Below are 18205 nucleotides of genomic sequence, written 5' to 3'. Positions count from 1 at the left end.
CCCTACCAAGTATCCGACCATTAGCCCAGTACCCCATCTTTTTGTTATTCTTCCCAAAGTGGATCACCTCACACTTACCTACATTGAAATGCATTTGGCACCTTTCTGCCCAGCTCTGCAGCTTCTCTATATCCTGCTGTAACCTGCCACATCCTTCCTCACTGTCGACAACTCCTCCGACTTTCGTGTCATCCGCAAACTTGCTCACCCAACCTTCTAACCCCTCTTCCAGGTCATTTATAAAAATGACAAACAGCAATGGTCCCAAAACAGATCCTTGCGGGACACCGCTAGTGACGGCACTCCATGAAGAAACTTTGCCATCAACTACTACCCTCTGTCTTCTTCCATCCAGCCAATTCCTAATCCAAACCTCCAACTCACCCTCAATGCCATATCTCCGTATTTTCTGCAGTAGCCTACCATGGGGAACCTTATCAAACGCCTTACTAAAATCCATATATACCACATCTACCGCTTTCCCCTCATCAACCTCCTTCGTCACCTTTTCAAAGAATTCAATAAGGTTTGTGAGGCACGACCTGCCCTTCACAAAACCATGCTGACTATCCTTGATCACATTATTCCTATCCAGATGTGCATAAATCCTATCCCTTACAATTCTCTTCTCTAAGACGCCCACAACAGAAGTGAGACTCACCGGCCTATAGTTACTAGGGTTATCCCTACTCCCCTTTTTGAACAAGAAATCTTTTGACATCAATGACATCTTTTCTATTAACTTCTCTATAAATCTTTAAATATCAGAATTTTTAAGCTGGTGGGAGAGAATGAAGGGGAAGTTCTGTCATAAAGTAGAAGGTGGGGCAGATTAAATATAAAATATTTCATGATGCAGCAGTCAGAAAGAAAGATAATGGATGTAGTGAAGAAATAAAGGCTGTGCACAAATGATGTGTGAATTGTTGCAGGATAGAGCATCTGAATGGAACTTGAAGGGGTAAAGAAGAAAATTAGACAAGACTGACCCAGCAAAACCAAGGAGAAAAACACAAACAACCTGCCCTACCTTCTTGTTTAATGATCTGAAGCTATTGAACTCAATATTGAGTCCAGATATCCACAGAGTGCTGAGTTGAGTTGCTGTTTTCAAGGATGTGATGAGCTTCACTGGAGTAGTGCCACATGCTGAGGACAGAAAAGTCAGACTGGGAGTGAAGTGGAGTATAGCAATGACAAGCAACTGAAAGCTCAGGCTCCTGCTTGTGGACTCAGCAGACATGCTCTGCAAAACAGTCCCTGTTTGGTCACCTAAATGCAGAGAAAATCAAATTACAAGTAATATGTACAGTATATTATTTCTACAAAGTAAAAGAAAATCTCCACTCTACATGAAAGCAGTAGTTAATGCCTGGGAAAGGAAGTTGGTGAAAGAACTGGTTTGAATCACAATTGCTTGGATGGAAAAGTACTATAGGAAGAGAAGGTATATCCAGTATAGGGTTACTAAGGAGTGGACTTGGATATCATGGAGAATGCTGAAAAGTTAGGACAGAATCAGGTGTGTTACATAGTTGTATCACAATGAAGTTAGGAAAACATTATCACCACCAGTACCACCAAGTTTCAAAGTGCTTCCTGTGCACATTGCCCATTCCTGACCACCCGCTGGATGGGCAGCCTGATTAGATCGAAAACGTCTCCTCACATTCCCAAGTACCCAGACCTTGTGGTCACATTCCCAGTCTAGGCTATCTCTCTCACAATGGATCTTCTTGCCGTGCAGGCACAACATACAGAATGCCGTTGGCCTCAAATTAAGTGCTGCCAAGGAGAAATCTCTTCAGTTTGGTTGTGCACCAGTGTGTAGATTCATATCTCTACTAATTGCTGTGTGAAAGTACCTGAACGACTTGGACACTCGAGAGCTTTATGCTAGGTCTCCCACCAGAAATGCAGCATTCAAACGTGAATTATCATTTGGATTTCTGTGTATGTTTCTGACAAGCGGCACACTTTTGCTGAATGTAGCAGTTTCTGAACCTCTTCCTGTTCTGAATTCATGATCTGCCACAGTCCCCATTATACTCCCAATGGAGTTGTCTCCTGCAATGGCCTCTTGTTCACTGTGGGGAGGTTCCACTAATGGCTCAAATGAAATGTGTCATTAATGTCTCTGGTCCTCCTCAGCCTCATCTAGGCATACCCAGAATAAGGTGGATGAACTTGCAGCATGGGTGAGTACCTGAGTCTTGGATGTTGTGGATGTTCAAAGACATGGATAGAGCAGAGACAGGAATGGTTGTTGCAAGTTCTGGGATTTAGATGTTTCAGTTAGAACAGGGAAGGTGGTAAAAGAGGGGGAGGTGAGGCATTGTTAGTCAAGGACAGGTGGCAGAAAGGACGTTTGATGAGGACTCATCTTCTGAGGTAGTATGGGCTCAGGTTAGAAACAGGAAAGGAGAGGTCACCCTGTTGGGAGTTTTCTATAGGCCACTGAAAAATTTCGGAGATGTAGAGGAAAGGAATGCAAAGATGATTCTGAATAGGAGCGAAAGTAACAGGGTAGTTGTCATGGGGGCTTTAACTTTCCAAATATTGACTGGAAACGCTATAGTTTGAGTACTTTAGATGAGTCCATTTTTGTCCAATGTGTGCAGGAGGGTTTCCTGACACAGTATGTAGACAGGCCAACAAGGGGCAAGCCCACATTGGATTTGGTACTGGGTAATCTACCAGGCCAGGTGTTAGATTTGGAGGTAGTTGAGCACTTTGGAGATAGTGACCACAATTCGGTTATATTTACTTTCGTGATGGAAAGGGAGAGGTATATACCGCAGGGCAAGAGTTATAGCTGGGGGAAAGGAAATTATTATGCAATTAGGCAAGATTTAGGATGCATAGGATGGGAAACTGCAGGGGATGGACTTGTTCAAGAAACAGCTAATGTGTGTCCTTGATAAGTATGTATCTGCCAGGCAGGGACGAAATGGCCAAGTGAGGGAGCCGTGGTTTACTAAAGAAGTTGAATCTCTCGTCAAAAGGAAGAAGGAGGCTTATGTAAAGATGTGACATCTCAGTTAGGGCACTTGAGTGCTACAAGTTAGCCAGGAAGGATCTAAAGAGAGAGCTAAGAAGAGGCAGGAGGAGACATGAGAAGTTTTTGGCAGGTGAGATCAAGGTGAGAATGATTCGAGTAAGATTAGGGCCAATCAAATGTAGTAGTGGGAAGTTGTGCATGGAATCCAAGGAGATAGATGAGGCGCTAAATGAATATTTTTCCTCAGTATTCACACAGGAAAAAGACAATGTTGTCGAATAGAATACTGAGATACAGGCTATTAGACTAGGTGGAATTAAGGTTCATGAAGAGGAGGCATTAGCAATTCTGCAAGCGTGAAAATAGATAAGTCCCCTGGATCAGATGGGATTCATCTAAGAATTCTCTGGGAAGCCAGGGAGGAGATTGCAGAGCCCTTGACTTTGATCCTTATGTTATCATTGTCTACAGGCGTAATGCCAGAAGACGAGAGGATAGCAAATATTGTCCCCTTGTTCAAGAAGGGGAGTAGACCAGTGAGCCTTACTTTAGTTGTGGGTAAAGTGTTGGAAAAGGTTCTAAGAGATAGGATTTATAATCATCTAGAGAGGAATAATTTGATTAGGGATAGTCAACACAGTTTGTGAAGGGTAGGTTGTGCCTCACAAACCATATTGAGTTATTTGAGAAGGTGACCAAACAGGTGGATGAGGGTAAAGCGATTGATGTGGTGTATATGGATTTCAGTAAGGTGTTTGATAAAGTTCCCCATGGTAGGCTATTGCAGAAAATATGGAGGCATGGGATTGAGTGTGACTTAGCAGTTTGGATCAAAAATTGGCTAGTTGAATGAAGATAGAGGGTGGTAGTTGATAGGAATTCTTCAGCCTGGAGTTCAGTTACTAGTGGTGTACCACAAGGATCTGCTTTAGGGTTAGTGCTGTTTGTGATTTTTATAAATAACCTGGATGAGGGCGTAAAAGGATGGGTTAGTAAATTTGCAAATGACACTAAGGTTGGTCGAGTTGTGGACAGTGTTGAAGGATGTTGACATAGGGAGGGACATTGATGAGCTGCAGAGCTGGGCTGAGAGGTGGCAAATGGAGTTTAATGTGGAAAAGTGTGAGGTGATTCACTTTGGAAAGAGTAACAGGAATGCAGAGTATTGGGCTAATGGTAAGATTCTTGGTAGTGTAGGTGAGCAGAGAGATCTCAGTGTCCATGTGCATAGATCCCTGAAAGTTGCCACCCAGGTTGATAGGGTTGTTAAGAAGGCATAAGATGTGTTAGCTTTTACTGGTAGAGGGATTGAGTTTCCGAGCCAGAAGGTCATGCTGCAGCTGTAAAAAAAACTCTGCACTTGGTGTATTGCATATAGTTCTGGTTGCCACACCATAGAAAGGATGTGGAAGCATTGGAAAGGATGTAGAGGAGATTTACTAGGGTGTTGCCTGGTATATGGAGGGAAGGTCTTATGTGAAAATGCTGAGGGAATTGAGGCTGTTTTCTTTAGAGAGAGGAAGGTTGAGAGATGACTTAATAGAGGCATACAAAATGATCAGAGGATTGGATAGAGTGGGCAGTGAGAGCCTTTTTCCTTGGATGATGATGGCTAGCAAGAGGGGACATAGCTTCAAACTGAGGGGTGATAGGAAAAGAACAGGTTTCAGAGGTAGGGGCGTGGAATGCATTGCCTGCAACAGTAGTAGCCTCACCAACTTTAAGGGCATTTAAATGGTCATTGGATAAACATATGGATGATAATGGAATATTGTAGGTTAGATGGGCTTCAGATTGGTTTCACAGGTTGATGCAACATCGAGGACCAAAGGACCTGTACTGCGCTGTACTGTTCTATGTTCTGTGTTCTATGTTCAACCAGGCTGTGTACGTCCTGGTCACTGTAATGGAGTGGAATCCCTCCAGCTTCTTCCACACTTTGACGTATTCCGCCATGATAAATAAAAATAAAAAAAGCCATAAAGCATTGATTGGTCTTATATGGTTAGTACATGTTGCCTTACATGTGCCGATCATTGTCAAGCTCAGTGTTTAATGGTATGGGCAGAAATAGGGGTCCAGAGATCCTCACAACCCAGGAACAGATAAAAATTCCAGAAAGGTTTGGAGTTTTCACATGTATTTATACAAAAGTGTTCCGGGGAGATTAAAAGGAGTAGAATTTATAAGGGATCTAAACGTAACATATCTAAATACAAATATGGCTTTGATCCATAATTTATATTTTAAAATTCAAAAAATATACAATACATGACCAGGATCACCTATATAAGAGACAATTAAACTTACCAGATCCTAATGGCAGTTGCTATGTACTAGCAACACAGTCCCCTAAAGCTACTCAGTAAACATGTGCAGATTAATATGATTCCAGATGACTCAGTTTCAGAAATATCACTCTGAATTAAAGTAATTAAATGGCACTTTCATTTAATGATATTTTCGGTGGATTAGTGCTAATAGTTTGACACTCAAATTTCTTGAAGGTCACGGTGTGGCAGGATGACCTAACTTTGAATTTAAAATTGATGTTGGGCAATTTTTCCATTTCTAGTCCTCTCTTTAGATAAGATTCCCTACAGTATGGAAACATTCCCTTCGGCCCAGCAAGTCCACACCGACCCTCCGAAGAGTAACCCATCAAGACTCATTCCCCTACCCTATACTTACCCCTGACTAATGTACCTAACACTATGGGCAATTGAGTATGTCCAATTCACCTAACCTGCACATCATTGGATTGTGGGAGGAAACCGGAGACCTGGAGGAAACCGATGCAGACACGGGGAGAATGTGCAAACTTCACACAGACAGTCGCCCGAGCTGGGATACCAGAAATAAGTAAAAGCACCTGGAGTTTTATCCAGAATTCTAACCATGTCAGAAGTGAGATTGTTGTAAATTAAGGCAATGAAGCCTGCTGCCTGGTTTTCACCCTGACGTCAGATTTTGTCTCCCGTTCCAAACAGAACATCATCTCTGACCTCTCTTTCCTGCCCAATGCATTATGGTGTGTCAGTTAGGGAAAGGTGGAGTAGAACAGTGCCCTCTGTCTCTGTCTGATTGTTATGACATGAAGCTGATGATCTCCAACTATATTTGAGGAAAGATATTAGCTCGGACAATTAGATTAGATTAGATTACTTACAGTGTGGAAACAGGCCCTTCGACCCAACAAGTCCACACCGACCCGCTGAAGCGCAACCCACCCATACCCCTACATTTACCCCTTTTACCCGGGTCTCTGGCGCTGTGAGGCAGCAGTGCTAACCACTGTGCCACCGTGCCGCCCACATGACATGAAGCTGATGATCTCCAACTATATTTGAGGAAAGATATTAGCTCGGACGATTAGATTAGATTAGATTACTTACAGTGTGGAAACAGGCCCTTCGACCCAACAAGTCCACACCGACCCGCTGAAGCGCAACCTACCCATACCCCTACATTTACCCCTTTTAACCTAACACTACGGGCAATTTAGCATGGCCAATTCACCTGACCCGCACATCTTTGTGACTGTGGGAGGAAACCGGAGCACCCGGAGGAAACCCACGCAGACACGGGGAGAATGTGCAAACTCCACACAGTCAGTCGCCTGAGTCAGGAATTGAACCTGGGTCTCTGGCGCTGTAAGGCAGCAGTGCTAACCACTGTGCCACCGTGCCACCCACAATGTAGAATCTGTGTGGGTAGAATTGAGAAATGCCAGTGGCAAAAATCATTAGTGGCATCACAAAACTGCAGTGGTGATGTTGGGAATGGCATTAAACAGAAAATCAGAGATGCTTGAAGTAATTATGGGTGACTTTAATCTGCATGTATTTTGGATAAAATCAAATTAGTCACAATACCGTAGAGGAGGAATTCCTAGAGTGTACATGGGATAGTTTTCTAGACCAATACATAGAGAACAGGTCATCGTAGACTGGGTATCATGCACTGGGAAAGGAATAATTAGTAACGTAGTTGTAAGAGATCCCTTGGCGATGAGTGACTATAATATGATAGAATCGTTCATCAAAATGGAGAATGAGCTCATTTATTCTGAGACTAGGGACCTGAATATTAATAAGGGAAACAATGATGGCCTTAATAATAAGAATCACTACCGTGTGGAAACAGGCCCTTCGGCCCAACAAGTCCACACCGACCCATTCCCCTACCCTCTAGGCGCCCCTGATGAATGCACCTAACCTACACATCCCTGAACACTGCGTGCAATTTAGCGTGGCCAATTCATTGATCCTGCATATCTTTGGACTGTGGGAGGAAACCAGAGCACCCAGAGGAAACCCACGCAGACAGAGGGAGAACATGCAAACTCCACACAGACAATTGTCCAAGGCTGGGATTAAACCCGGGTCTCTGGTGCTGTGAGGCAGCTGCACTAACCACTGAGCCACCGTATGGTATGAAGTGTGAGTTGGCTATGATGAATTGGGAAATGCTACTGAAAGGAAATGGTGACCAAACCATGGCTTATGAAGTAAGTTAGAGAAAGTATTAGATGCAAAAAAACAGGTAAATTGGCAAGGAAAAGCCTGAGGATTGGGAGCAGTTTTGATCAACAAAGGAGGACCAAGCGATTGATTAAGAAAGGAAGAGTTTGAGTGTAAGCTTGCAGGGAACATAAACACTGACTGTTAAAGTTTCTTCAGATATGTAAACAGAAAAGGTTTGGTGAGAACTAGTGTAGGTCTGTTACAGAAACAGGGACTTTATAATTGGGGAGAAGGTGAGGACTGCAGATGCTGAGATCAGAGCTGAAAATGTGTTGCTGGAAAAGCGCAGCAGGTCAGGCAGCATCCAAGGAGCAGGAGAGTCGACACTTCGGGCATGAGCCCTTCTTCAGGAAGCTTGAGGATAAGTTGTAAATCTTTTAGGACTTAGCTGAGGAGAAATTTCTTCACCCAGAGAATGGTGAGGAATTCACTACGGCAGAAAGTGGTTGAAACCAAAACATGGTATGTTTTCAAGAAGGAGGAATACCAGCTCTTGTGGCTAAAGGGATTAAGGGACATAGGAAGATGTGGGATTAAGGTATTGAACTCAATGATCAGCCATGATTATATTGAATGCAAATAGCCTACCCTTGCTCCTATCCTATGTGCTTATATCTTTCTATTGTGATGTGTACTAAGATGTTGTAGAATTGTAGAGGTTTACAACACAGAAAAACGCCCTTCGGCCCATCGAGTCTGAGCCAGCCAAAAACAGTCACCTAACTATTCTAATCCCATTTTCCAGCACTTGGCCCATAGCCTTGTATGCCTGGGCATCACAAGACCACATCTAAGTACTTCTTAAATGTTATATGGGCTTCTCTGCTACACCCATATAGAGAGTGAGCTCCAGGCTCCCACAATCATCTGTGTGAAATGACTTTCACATCTTCTCAAAACCAGTGCCCTTTACCTTAAATATATTACCCCCGGTCATTGATTCATCTATCAAGGAGAAAGATTACTTCCTGTCTATCCTGTCGATGTCTCTCATAATTTTATACATCTCCGGTCTTCTCTCTGCTGAGTCTCCTTTGCTGCAAGGATCGCAATCATAGTTTATAACTAGAACTCTCCAGCTCAGGCAATGTCCTGGTAAACCACTTCTACACCCTCATCAGCACATCAATCATGTCCCTTCTACAATGTGGATTCCAGTACTAAACACAATACTCTGTGTAGCCTAACCAGCTTGTTATACAGTTCAGCATAAAAGTTGATTGAGCTCTTCAGTGTTATATGAGCCGCACAAAGGCATATGGGATACTTGTCTTTTGTAGTGATTGTAATGAGATCAGCCAAGTGGACCTCAAAGAATATGAGTTTCCAGCTCTTAAACTCTATGTATCAGCTAATAAAAATGAAAAAACTTCACAGAGGCTAGTATTCCATCGCCAAGTCACTCTTTATTTACACATGGAAAGTCCTTGACACTGATCTAGCTTTCTCAGAGTCAGCTCTCGGAATGAACAGAACCTCCAACATTCTTGTTTATATCTGTCAGCCAGGGGTCTCTGATTGGGCCAGATTAACAGCCAAAATCAGGAAACTCATATTCTTTAAGGTCCACTCTGCTGATCTCATTACAATCACTACAAAAGACAAGTATCCCATATGCCTTTGTGTGGCTCATATAACACTGAAGAGCTCAATCAACTTTTATTACAGCCCCTGGTAACTACATATAAACATGACAGTCACAGGCATTTGTGTGTCTGATGTGTAAGCTGTGCCAATGTACTGGAGCATGTTTCCCTCAGCATGTCATTCTGCAGGAGGACAGAGCTCAGTCAGGTAGAGATTGAGAGCTTCATACCATTAAGTCATACACCATGATACAGTAATGACATCAAGAGCATGCACTTCAAAGGAATGTTGCATATCTACTGTGAGATATAACACACTTTTACCCTGCCACACCCAACAGCGCAGTTAGCAATCCTTTCATGAAACCTGTTGGATGGAGAGAGTATGCCAATGATGGGCTTCCATCTCATCTCATTGCAAGCACTTCTTCAACATAGTGGGCTGATCCCCAACATTTTCAGTCTCCTTTCCTCTTCAGTAAAGAACTGTGACTCCTCCTCCATCTCCCAGCTCCACTCCTCTTGCTCTTTCTTCCCTGTTTCTTCCTCTTCCATCACCTCCTCTTCCTATCAATGCCTCCTCATTCACTTTCTCCACCTCCTCTTCCTCCACCTTCAAGCTCTCCACCTTATTCCTTCCTTTTGCACCTCCATTAATCTCTAGGATCCCAAATTCTGCATTGCCTCTCACAATGCAAGTGAAATCTTATAGTATCGCACAAATATTGGTTGCACAAAATTCTAAGACAGCTTATTTGCCATTTTCCAAATAATTTTGTTAAAATATTGAGCATTCAACTTGTAATGTGTTGGCAAGCATGGTGCGAAGGATCTGAATGGTGTGCATGATTGAAATGACTGAAACAGTCTAAATTATGCTGTTACTGGCACTTGAGGAGAATTGAATAGAAAATTCTAGTATGGGCTAACCAACTGACTGATCTATCACAACTCTTCTCAACAGTTTTTCTACCGGATATAAAGCTAAATAGCATTTACAAGAGTGAAACTAGTCATTCAGCTCAAATATACCAGTGTACGTATCTAATAGAAATTTCCCAGTGCAGTTCATCTCTTGATTTCTTTCTTTTCCTTAAACACATCTATGTTATTCACCTCATTTACTTCATGATGGCAGATTCTACATTTTCACCACTTTGAGTAAAAATGTCTCTCCTGAGTTTTGTAATGGAATCATTGGTGACTATTAAATATCTCTAACCTCTGCGTTTGGAGACCCCAGCAATGGAAGCTTTTTCTCTGCATCAACCCTATCAAATCTTCTCATAATCTTAAAAGTCACGAATAGGTCACCTCACCAACCTGTTTCATTTTTCCTGATAGTTACAACCTCTTAGTTTTAGTCTCATCCTTTTAAGTCTTTATTGTGTTGTATAAGGCAGCTAGCCTGAAAGGGTTAATGTAGAGGTTTTTTGAACAGTTCAGCTGACTTGTGTGTCAAGATTAGAGTGGTGCTGGAAAAGCACAGCAGATCAGGCAGCATCTGAGGAGCAGGAAAATCAACGTTTCAGGCAAAAGCCCTTCATCAGGAATGAGGCTGGGACCAGACCAAAGGGGTAGCCATGGGTATCTGCATGGACACCAGCTATGCCTGTCTCTTTGTTGGCTATGTAGAACAGTCCATTTTCCATAGTTACACCGGCACCACTCCCCACTCTTCCTCCGCTATATTGATGACTGCATCGGCACCACCTCGTGCTCCCATGAGGAGGTTGAACAGTTCATCAACTTCACCAACAATTTCCACCCCAACCTTAAATTCACCTGGACTATCTCTGATACCTCCCTCCCCTTCCTGGACCTCTCCATTTCCATCAACGACCGATTCAACACTGACATTTTTTACAAACTCACCGACTCCCACAGCTGCCTGGATTACACCTCTTCCCAACCTACCTCCTGCAAAAATGCCATCCCGTATTCCCAATTCCTCCGCCTCCGCCGTATCTGCTCCCAGGAGGACCAGTTCCATCACAGAACACACCAGATGGCCTCCTTCTTTAAAGACCATAATTTCCCCTCCCACGTGGTTGAAGATACTCTCCAATGCATCTCATTCATGTCCCGCATCTCCATCCTCAAACCCCATCCCTCCAACCGCAACAATGACAGAACCCCCTTGTTCCTCACCTTCCACCCAACCAATCTCCGCATAAACCGCATCATCCACCGACATTTCTGCCACTTAAAAACGGACCCCACCACCAGGGATATATTTCCCTCCCCACCCCTATCCACTTTCCGCAAAGACAGTTCCCTCCGTGACTGCCTGGTGGTCCATGCCCTCTAACAACCCACCCTCCCCTCCTGCACCTTCTCCTGTCAGCGCAGGAATTGCAAAACCTGTGCCCACACCTCCTCCCTCACCCTGGTCCAAGGCCCCAAAGGAGGCTTCCACATCCATCAAAGTTTCACCTGCACATCCACAAATGTCATTTATTGTATCCGTTGCTCCTGATGCAGTCTCCTCTACATTGGGGAGACTGGACGCCTTTTTGCAGAAGGCTTTAGGGAACATCTCCAGGCACCCACACCAATCAACCCCACCGCCCAGTGGCTGAACATTTCAACTCCCCCTCCCACTCTGCTGAGGACATGCAGGTCCTGGGCCTCCGCCACCACCACTCCCTCACCACCTGACGCCTGGAGGAAGAACGCCTCATCTTCCGCCTCGGAACACTTCAACCCCATGGCATCAATGTGGACTTCAACAGTTTCCTCATTTCCCCTCCCCCCACCTTACCCCAGTTCCAAACTGCCAGCTCAGCACCACCCTCATGACCTGTCATACTTGCCAGTCTTCCTTCCCACCTATAAGCTCCACCTTCCTCTCTGACCTATCACCTTTATCCCCACCTCCATCCACCTACTGCAGTCTTAGCTACCTTCTCCCCAGCCCCACTCCCCTCCCATTTATCCCTCCACCCCAGAGACTGTCTGCCTCATTCCTAATGAAGGGCTTTTGCCCGAAATGTCAATTTTCCTGCTCGTCGGATGCTGCCTGAACTGTTGTGCTTTTCCAGCACCACTCTAATCTTGAGTTAGACTCTGTTGGCTGTAATCCCCAGGATATGGAAGATTGTTCTTATCAGACATGCAGTACGACTCATCTTGTAATAGAGTTATCTAGTCTTATTCAACTGTAACCTGCTATCCTATTAACAATATAGTAGATCTTTCTTGTTACTCCAGTACTGAGACTTCCATGTGGTTTTGGTCATCCTTCTAAAGTAAGCCTTAGAGAAGAACCGATGTCAGGTCTGCTCCATCATTGATGATGGATGATCTTTGAGCTTAATGCTCCTTTCCAGCACAGTCTCCGTAGCTTCCACAGCCCTGTGGGGTAAAGAATTTCTGAAAATTCGGCGAAAGTGAGGACTGCAGATGCTGGAACCGCACACCGCCCGAATTCTAAGAATTCCCCAACCTTTAAGTGAAGAAATTCTCTGCTGTATTCAATCACCTGCCTCTGGTTTAAAACTCAGCAGCAATGGGGAACACCCTCTCTACATCCACCTTTTCACACTTGTAAGTCTCAATTAGGTCATCTTTTATTCTATAAGATGTAGGTGTAAAAATGGGCCATTTAGCAAGGATCATGTAAAAATCATATTACCAAAATTTGAAGGTGCCAGTGTTGGACTGGAGTGAACGAGGTCAGAAGTCACACAACACCAAGTTATAGACAAACTGGTTTATTTGAAATCATAAGCTTTCGGAACACTGCTGCTTCCATCCCAAACATATTAAAGAAGCCACCCCCTCCCCCAAGGACATGCCCTGTGTATACACAGGATCTGTTCAGACGAGGAGGAATCCGACAGACACTGAAATATGCTGGAAGACGCCCTCATAAGAATGGGATGCAGTGCTCAACTCATCAATCGCAAGTTCCAACGTACCACGAAAAACCACAATGACCTCCTCAGAAAACAGACACAGACATGACGGATAGAGTACCCTTCATCATCCAGTCCTTCCCTGGAGTGGAGAAACTATGCAATGTTCTTCACAGCCTTCAACATGTCCTTGATGATGACGAACATCTCACCAAGATCACCACTTCTCACCTTCAAATAGCTGCCAAATCCTAAACAGACCTTTGCAGCAAACTACCCAGCCTTCAGGACAACATCAACCACAACACGACACAACCCTGCCACAGCAACGTCTGTAAGACATGTCAGATCATCGACATGGATGCTACCATCACACGTGGGAATGCCATCCACCACGTACATGGCAAATACTCCTTAGCTTGGCAAATGTTATCTATATCATATACTGCAGGCAAGGATGTCCTGAGGCATAGTATATTGGCAAGGCCATGCAAACGCTACAATAGCGGATAAATGGATACTGAGCAATAATCATAAAATTATTACAATGTGAAAGCAGGCTATTTGGCCCATCAAACCCACACCGACTCTCTGAAGGGTATCCCATACTGACCCTTCCTCCTCCCTATCTCTGTAACCCTGCATTTCCCATGGCTAATCCACCTAGCCTGCACGTGTCTGGACGCTATGGGCAATTCAGCACAGGTCAGTTAACCTAACATACACATCTTTGCACTGAGAGAGGAAACCGGGGCACCCGGAGAAAACCCATGCAGACATTGGGAGAATATGCAAACTCCATACAGATAGTCACCTGAGGTTGGAATCAAATCCAGGTCCCTGGCGTTGTGAGGCAGAAGTGCTAACCACTGAGCCACTGTGTTGCCCACTTGCCAAACAGGAATGTTCCCTCCCAGTCAAAGAACACTTCAGCGATCAAGGACATTCAGCTCCTGATCTTCAGCTAAGTGTCCTCCAAGGCAGCTTTCCAGATAGAAAACAACCCACAGAATTGCCAAGTAGAAATCGATAGACAAGGTCTGCCCCACGAAGACATCCTCACCTGTGATCTTGGGTTCATTGTCACGCCACAAGTATCCCCACCATACTGTTTTGTATTTGTAAAATCTTCCTTACTGTTGTCTTTTAACACCATCACCTTGATAAGATGTTATGATCTCACTACCTTAATTAGTTTGTACAATTTTGGATTACTTGTTACTTTGGTTAGACCCTCAGAATGCGACTCTTATACCCAGCATGTCATTCCAGCCATTTGGTTTGTTTCCAGCACTAACATACTTTAAAATTTTTGTAAATATCTCTCTGTCTCAATTAATCAGAATATAGGTCATCCCTTCACTTGCTAAACATTTATTAACACTTTACTCACACCATCTGACACTTTTGATCACCTGCAGAGACTTACTATTCAGCCTGTCAATATTCCACTCTCACCATTTTGTATGATCTTTTGATCTCTCTGCCCCTAAATTCCGTGCCTGTGTGATTTTTTTTAAATCACTTCACCTGACGAAGGAGCACTGTTCTAAAAGCTTGTGATTTCAAATAAACCAGTTGGACTATAACCTGGTGTCATGTGATTTCTGACCTCATATTGCCAAAACAGGGCTTCAGGCTGCATAGTATAGTGCTTCCAATCTCTCAAACCATCTCTATAAAATGAAGCTAAAGCCACTTCTCTCCTTTCTCAACATTAAAGTACAAAATATAAAATCAACTTAGTTATAATTGTTTTCAGTACTTGCTAATTGCTTACTGTGTGTGAATGCTAACTTTTAGTGACTCCTAACATGCATACCTGGGCCACCTGCATTTACCAACCAATCACCTGTTAAGAAATATTCTGCCTCTCTCTCTGGTGTTCTCTGCTAAAGTGAATAACTTCACATGTATTCTCATTATGGCTTGGATTTTCTGATGGCCAGATCATTGCTTCTGTAGCATTGGTGGGAGTTGTGCAAAGGGCATTGTGGAATCCCAGGCCTAGCAAATCTTGTCAGGTAATTGAAGATTCCACTGGGCAATTCCCCAAAAGTCTGGCACCCTCTGAAAGTGCCCATGTAAATTGGAGAATTTAGTTGCAGTTAAGTTAATAGCTGCCCAGGAAAACTTAGACATATAAAAATCTAATCTAACTCCTGAGTGACGACTAAACTGACCCCCCCCCCCCGCCCTCACCCCACAACCTACCACACACACTGCGGGGTAGGGGGAAGTCTACCTCTGGCCAATTAAGCTTGTCCACTGAAGGGCCGCATGCCACTGGTCCTGGGGCCCATCATTCAATAATACAATGCTTCATTGAACAACTGGAAAGCATGTGTAATAAGGGCACTGAAAGGGACCCTGAAATCCTCTCTTCCAGACAACTGGTGAAATAACTATCACCTGCAATAAACATTGCCTTTCTTATCAAAGGAGTCCTCTTTCCTCTTCTAAACAGAAGGTACCTTTTCACGATTGTCATATTTACGTGTACTGGGCCTGAGAGTCTGCTGGTGCTTTAACCTGTGCCTTCTCACGGCAGTTTATCCCTGCCATTAGTGACTTACCATTGCTTTTCACTCATCAGGACAGGTAAAGAGGATACCTCAACGGGGAAGGGAATCAAACCTGTGGTATTGATGTTATTCTGAACAATGTGGTAGTCATGTAAGCAAATGAGCTAACCTGCCCCATACTTCATATCTTTCTACACTGAAATTAATTTGCTATTCTGCACGTTTTGTAATGCTTATACTTTGCATGATTTGTGAGCTCTTTCTGTATTTCTAACAACTCAAATGGAAATAAATTTTCAGCACCGAAGGCACTCAGTTGGTCCACTGAACTTTTTAATGAGAAAAGTTTGGACATGCTTTAACATATTAAAATGGGTTTCTTTTCCCGCAGCTGGGTGGGAGGCGACTGGACTCCATGCTCCAGCACCTGTGGAAAAGGCACTCAGTTTCGGAATGTGACTTGTGTCTATCAGCTACAAAATGGCACATATTTCAAGACAAGAAATCTCTACTGTCTTGGTCCAAGGCCATCTACAGTACAGGGCTGTGAAGGGCGTGATTGTCTAACCCTGTGGGAAGCCTCAGACTGGTCTAAGGTATGTGCTTCTCAATATCACGACTGGACAGATGAATTCGTATTAGCACTCTGAAATGCTAATGATGAATCTTATTTGTCACTGCATAACATCATTGTGTTTGCAAGAAAATAAGTTCTTTGTCAATCCTTAGACGGTCTGCACTCATTGGCAAAGTTTCGGAGATTATACATGAAAACTCACGTTCAATTCTTATAACACTGTTTGTGACATTGCAAAGTTAAAGCATAAATCTGTATTTAATTTTGTCATGTTAGCACATTTCCAATATTTCTATAACATTATTGACATATAGGAAAGATATTTCCATTTTTTACTCTTTACTGTGCATAGTGTACAATTTCAATCATCTTATTAAGGAGGAAAAACAGGTTTGGAAGGTTCACTCAACTGATTATCTATTGAGGAAAGGTTGGACAGGCTAGGCACTGTATTTATTGGAGTTTAGAAGAATGACAGGTAATCTCAATGAGACATTTGACACATCCTGAGGAAACTCTGACAGAGTAAATGCTGTAAGGATGTTTTCCCTTATGTGAGAAATTGAACTGGGATCACACTTTAAATGTAATGGGTGTCCCACTTAAAATATAAAAGAGGAGAAATGTCTTTAGAACTGTTCTCAGAGAATGGTAGAAGCCAAGTCCCTGAAGACTTTGAAGACATTGGTAGATAGTCACAACAAATCTGATGCTGCCACCAGTTCAGTTATGATCTTATTGAAATAGGCTTGAGGGGCTGAATGGCCTACTCCTCCTAGTTGTAATTTTGTAAGCGTGTTTACAGTTCTGGAGGGCTGATTCCCTCGCAACAGCAGTCAATGTAAGCAGAAGTTCAACTTGGGTCTATGAAAGCCAAGTCCAGGGAGCTTCTCCAGGAGTTTGATAGCTACAATTATCAAATTTAAGGGCATTCCAAAAAATGATTTAAACTCACCTGCTATTTTTTAGTGACGTTGTAGATTTGTTAGTCACCAGTCGTAAAAGAATGGAGAATCAGCGGGCACAGTTTTGTTTTGCAAAGGATGCAAGTATGAGCTGAGAAAAAAAAAAACAAATGAGTGGGTTTGGAATGCACTGCCTCAAAGTGTGATGGAAGCAGATTCAATTGAGACATTCGAGAGCCAATAATTATTTGTATAGAAAGAATATGCATGATTCTGGGGAGAAGTTAGGAGTTGGACACAAAGTCAAAATGTTCAGGGAGCCAGTACAGACGCAAAGGGTTTTATGCAGCCTAATAATTCTGGGATTCTCTTCCCTCAGATCCTTAGATTCTGATTAAACATTTTCTTATTCCTTAGCCTCATGCCAATTGTTCTTCCATGTAATTCGGATTTCCAGCACTCCATGCCTTTTTCATTTTTGATATTTTGTGAGATACTGGCTCACCTGAATGAAGGAAAACTGTCCAGTAATAGCCATTCCTTTTTGGGAGTGGCAGTACTAGGTGACTAAGTAAAGAAGTAGGATCTTTGGAGGTCCAACATAGAGAAATGATGGAAGAATATATTCAGAGAATAATACATCACAGGGCATTGTTCAATCCTTTGTACCTGGCTCAGTTTTCTAAAAGAGCTAGTGTACACCTGTGTTCCCCATAGCCCTGTCAGTGATTATTTTCCAGTTTCATTTTTGCAAGTTACAGCTGAATCTGCTTCCACTGCACTTTCAGACAGTGTTCAACATTGCAACAAATCACTATGTAAAACAGTAAGTTCTTCTCATCATTGTCTACCTGACATTTCTACAATTTCTCTGAATTTTGTGTCCTCTAGTTGCTGACTGTCCTGTCAGTGGAAGTTTGTAGAATTGTACAAAGTTCCTAAAGCAGACTCCCCTAAAATGCTCTGTCCAAGAAATTCATTTGGCCTTCAGTGATTTGGGTGTACTAAACACCTATTTTCAGTTGTTTTAAAAAAATGCCCCCCTTTATGTCATAATTACATTGCTTTTAAGTGATTTTATTTTTGTTAATTTAATCAGGATAATGCTAGTGCAGCCATGAAAGGTAATAGAAATGACAATTACGATCAATTCCTTTTTTGTAACAATTTGTAATACAGGAACTAACACTTGACCACATTGTAACATTCAGCAGACAAGCAGTTG

At 43.0% G+C, this 18205-nt stretch overlaps 1 protein-coding gene across 1 annotated transcript in view; it reads left to right on the top strand.

The window, feature by feature from the left end:
- The window catches only part of adamts17 (ADAM metallopeptidase with thrombospondin type 1 motif, 17), a 655987-nt gene that overhangs the window by 553391 nt on the left and 84391 nt on the right, over nt 1-18205 (top strand). The window contains exon 20 of the mRNA XM_043677648.1: nt 15890-16094. Coding sequence (XP_043533583.1) covers nt 15890-16094 — 205 coding nt within the window. The remainder of the gene's footprint in view (nt 1-15889; nt 16095-18205) is intronic.

This window comes from Chiloscyllium plagiosum, chromosome 36, assembly GCF_004010195.1.
Source record: "Chiloscyllium plagiosum isolate BGI_BamShark_2017 chromosome 36, ASM401019v2, whole genome shotgun sequence".
NCBI lineage: Eukaryota > Metazoa > Chordata > Chondrichthyes > Orectolobiformes > Hemiscylliidae > Chiloscyllium > Chiloscyllium plagiosum.
This window is presented reverse-complemented; position numbering and strand designations above follow the sequence as displayed.